Source organism: Vombatus ursinus, unplaced genomic scaffold, assembly GCF_900497805.2.
Source record: "Vombatus ursinus unplaced genomic scaffold, bare-nosed wombat genome assembly UNPS02014175.1, whole genome shotgun sequence".
Classification (NCBI taxonomy): domain Eukaryota; kingdom Metazoa; phylum Chordata; class Mammalia; order Diprotodontia; family Vombatidae; genus Vombatus; species Vombatus ursinus.
The window spans coordinates 985,178-989,898 of NW_020953953.1; the positions used below are offsets into that span (position 1 = coordinate 985,178).

General features: G+C 48.0%; 1 protein-coding gene across 3 annotated transcripts in view; it reads right to left on the minus strand.

Annotated features, from left to right (window-relative positions):
- Nucleotides 1-2,172: 2,172 nt before the first annotated feature.
- Nucleotides 2,173-4,721, minus strand: part of LOC114041546 (zinc finger and SCAN domain-containing protein 22-like) — a 10,703-nt gene continuing 8,154 nt past the window's right edge. For all 3 annotated transcript variants that reach the window (XM_027860059.1, XM_027860056.1, XM_027860057.1), the window contains exon 6: nt 2,173-3,832. In XM_027860059.1, the coding sequence (XP_027715860.1) occupies nt 3,051-3,832 (782 nt within the window). In that variant the 3' untranslated portion in view covers nt 2,173-3,050. The remainder of the gene's footprint in view (nt 3,833-4,721) is intronic.

The following is a 4,721-nucleotide window of genomic DNA, read 5'->3' on the forward strand; positions in this document are numbered from 1 at the left end:
AGGAATTCCAGTCAAACTCAAGCACACTGGAAGACTATTCTCTTCCCTTTTTTGAAAATTCGCTCACTCAGCCTTCTCCAATCTTGCAGTAAGTACCTCTCCCAGTTTCCATTGATCTTTGAATTAACACCTACAATGGTTCAGCCAACAAATTTTCCAGTTCTTTCTTTCGGGACCCAAGGATGAACTTCAGCAGGATCAGGTGGTTTGAATTCAAGGAAAGCTTTCAAGGTGTTCTCTTGCCGTCTCCTTACTTATCTCAGCTATCAACTCCCCATGAGTCATTTTTGTTTTATTATTTCCGGTGTAAATGTCTATTGCTAGAATAAATGTTTATTGATCAATTGATTGCCAAGGTAATTCTCCTTGGCAGAAAAAAGAGAAACAAGAGAATGAAGCTCTACTTTCTCTAAGACCTCCTCATCTCACCCTCCCCAAGTAAAGGTCTCATCCACCCATTCTCCGATCCTTTTTCTTCCAATATGGCTTTTAAAGTCCTTTTTGATGTCCTTGGTTTCCCTCACCAGGTTGAGCTCATTCTAATCTTTCACATTCCAGGGTCTTATATCCATCCTGTCACCTGGTCTCGCTCCCATCTTCTGTGAATTCCTTCTCATCATCTATATTGGATGGTGAGCTCCTTATGCAACTACACCAGCATCTTCCGACAAAACCCATTTTTCCTCCTCCCTGGAATCGTTTCCTTTTTCATCTGTAGGATGTAATTCTTGAGCATCTCCTCTGTCTCCCGTGCAGAATCCCCTTGAAGCATTTTACGCACTGGGGTCTTATCTTTCCTCTGTGACCTTTGAAGACTGTGGTTGCCCACAATATAAAAGCTAAACTTTTGATCCTGGAATTCAAGGCCCTCCACCCTCTGGTTCCACCCAAGTTTTCTCGTCCTAGCTTGGCCCCCTCCTCTTGGCACATTCTACGTTCTGGCCAAAGCGGCCTAACCTCTGAGCTTTATTTCTCCTCTCTGTCTCTCCTCTGTTCATCTCACCTTCCATGGCTAGAAAGCTCTTCATCTGGTAAAGCCCTTCTCTTCTGAGCCTTGCTCAGGGGCCACCTCCTCCCCAAAGCCTTCCTTGATTCCTCACCCCCCATCACAGAGTGAGAGCTGCCTCCTCTGATGTTCCATAGGCCTTCGACCGGACCTCACACTTGCATTTACCTCACTCTCACATTTCATTAATAGCAGGAAGGGACCTGACAAAACTCCTAATCCTATGATAAAAGATCTTAGAGCTTGGAGTCCAACCACAAAAATTTTTTTCAATTTTTATTTTTTCCAGTTTAAAGCATTTATTTTCTCTCTCCCACTCCCAAATGAACGACAAAGAAAATCAAAATCCTTGCAACAAATATGCATAGTCAAGCAAAGCAAATTCCTATTGTCCATGTCCAAAACGTACGTGTCATTTAGAGTCCATCACCTCTCTATTAAGAGGCGGGAAACATGCTTCATTATTGGTCCTCGGCACTCCTGCTCTGTCACCACCTCAGAATTCTTCAGTCTTACGTTGTCTCTCTTCATAATGCTGGAATCCTACAAATTGCTCACTTCACTGGACAGTACATTAGTCCAGAAAGATCTTCACAGTTTCCTATAAATTTGTCCATTTAATCATTTTATGTGGCAAAATAATATTGCATTATATTCACATATGATCATTTATTTGGCCATTCCCCACAGGTGGGCACCACCTTATAGTTTCCAGGGTTTGGGGTTTGTTTTTTTGCTACTACAGGAAAAGCTACCACATTTTCTTGCGTGTGTGTATGGATATATGCATACATATAAACATACTATATGTATATATGTGTATATATATATATATACACATACATATGTGGGTCTTTTTCCTTTCTTTGATCTTGGGGGGCTGGGGGCTAGCATTGCTGACAAAGAATACACAGAGTTTGATGACTCTTAGGTAGGCAAAGGTCCAAGCGGCTTTCTAGAATGGCCAGACTGTGAGTGATCACAGCTCCATCAACACTGCATTGGGGTGCCTGTTTTTCCACAGCCTCTCCAACATTGGTCATTCTCCTCTTTTGTCACCTTTGATGGGTATGAGGTAGAGACCAAATTGCTTTAATTTGTTATTTAAACATTAGTGATTGGAAGCATTTTTATTTGTTGATAGCTTAGACTTCTTTTTTTTTGAGAACTCCCTGTTCAAATACTTTAATATAAATTTTAATAAGTTCCTCATATTTCTTGGAAATGAGACCTTTATCAGAGGGAACTGCCGCAGAGATTTCCCCCCAGTTCCCTGCTTCCTGTCTGATTTTAACTTACACAAGCTTTCTTTGTACAAAGGCATCTCTATATTGTCAAGATTGTCCATTTTGGGTTGTGAACATCTTCCCCTATCTATAGGATATCTATAGGATGAGTGCCTAATTTGACCATTGCCATTTTTTATGTCTAGGTTGTGTATTTATTTGCAACTTCTCTCACTCTGTGGTGGGAGATGTTGATCTAGGCCTGTTCTCTGCCAGACTGCTTACCAAGTTTTCAAGCCGTTTTTGTGGCACAGTGAGCACTTAACCCAGTAGCTGGGACCAAGGCCTTACTTTTTACAGAAGAGACCCCGAGGGCCAGAGAAGTGAAGTAAGTACACAGCAGACTGAGATTCTAGGTGGGGTCGTCCAGCTTCAAAGCCAGGACTCCTTCCTTCCACCTGGACCCACTGTTGTCCTGCCCAGCACCCTCATTTTGTAGAGGAGACTGAGGGAGGACCAGAGAAATGCATGATGTGGTTGAGGGATGACCCAGGAAGGAGGCTGCTGAGCTGGGTCCTCTAACCCAAAATACAACACTCTTTATGGTAAAGCACATGGCCTCTTTTCCGCGCCCCTTTCTCCCCTCCACCCTTAGACTATAATCTTGTTCAGAGGAAGGCCTGTGGTACATTTCTCTTTGTCTTCATGACATGACAGAACTCAACAGTCAGCAGGTTTTTAGGAAGGACTGCTGAATGAATGAATGAATGAATGGATGGATGGATGGATGAGGCAGAGAGCCTTGGCGCTCTTGGGCATCACTCTGGGCGAGCAGAGCACACTGCTCCCCGGTGGACTTTCTGATGCACCTGCAGGTTGGAGCTCTGCTTGAAGCCTTTCCCACAGACGAGACACTTGTAGGGCTTTTCGCCCGTGTGGACGCGCTGATGGACGTGCAGGTGGGACGTCTGGCTGAAGCCTTTGCCGCACTCTGTACATGTGTAGGGCTTCTCCTTCATGTGGGTCCGCCGGTGGATGCGCAGCGTGGTCTGGTGGCTGAAGCCTTTCCCACAGTCAGCACAGGTGTAGGGCTTCTCCCCGGTGTGCACTCTCTGGTGGATGTTCAGGTTGGACCTCTGGCTAAAGTCTTTCCCGCAGTCGGGACATTTAAACGGTTTTTCTCCCGTGTGCGTTCTCTGGTGGCGGACGAGTGGGGATTTGCAGTGGAAGCTTTTCCCACAGTCCCTGCATCTGTACTGTTTGGGTCCCTTGGTCAGAGCGGGGAGGTCTTTCCAGGGGCTCTTCTCTTCCAAGCAGCGAGGAGCCCCTCCCTCATTGGGGAGAGGTCTCTGCTGGGCTTTCCCTTTGCCCCCTTTGGTGGGGGGGAGCTGGCGCTGTACAGATGGGATGGTGGCAGCCACAAGATCTTTCTGAGGGGCAGGGGGGACACAAGGGCTTGCTGGCCCCTCTCCAGAAGCCCTTCTCCTCGCATCTTGCCTTGGTGACTTTGTCTGGTCCTGAGGGGAGGGGGCAGCTTGCAGGGCTCTAGGTTGGGGCCCTTTCTCTTGAGGATTCCCCTTACAGAGTCTCTTCCCACAGCCTGGAGGGAGAGAGGGCTCAAGTAATAAGGAAGTGGGAGCTTCCCACCCACGCCGGTAGGGAGGCTCCCATGAAGGCAAAGCCACGAGGGCCATTCAGCATCCCCAAAGCTCTCCAAAACTCCTGGCTCGTGTTTTCAGAGGCCCGGAAAGGGACTTTTCCAGTCATAAAACAACCTTAAAGAGTGACCTTTAGGAAGTCGTACAGTAGATGAGAGAGCTGGACTTGGACCCAGAAGACCTGGGTTCAAATCCTGCGTTTGATGTTAACTAGCTCTGTGAGCCTAGGCCAGTGACTTAATTGCTCTGAGCCTCAGTTTCCTCATCAGTAAAACTGGGATAACAATACCTCATGGCTTATCTTGAGGCTCAAATGAGAAGACCTATCCCAAGTGCTTTGCAAACCTTACTATGGAGGCCAAGCACTCCGTGTTGCCAAAAACAGAGGCTCAGAGAAATGAGAATGGGTCAGGGCCAGCCTTGGAGGGCTGAGAGACCCGGTGTCATTTTGTTGTGGGTCGGTCCCCTCCCAGGAGTGCCCTGCAGGATCTGAGCCCAGGGCAGACCCTGCCCCAGCCCTGCCCCTCATCCCCAGGGAATGAAGAGAATGACCCTTTGGGATGTAGTTCCTGAGGAAGAAGGGACGTGGAGCTCACGGCTGGGAGGCGTCCAGGACCCTGACTCCATTGGGGGTGCGGGGATTTCAAGAGGACTCATATCCATGGCAACACAGAGGCAGGATCTGTTCATTGGCTGAGAGCCCCCACCCATCCCATCAGCACAGCTGTCTGGCAATGCCAGTGCCACCATGGCAGCTGAGCCCGAGAAAGCCCAGACAGGCAGGAGGGGGGACCTGGAGGTCTGCACAGGGCACCCTGGAGCAGTGAGGGG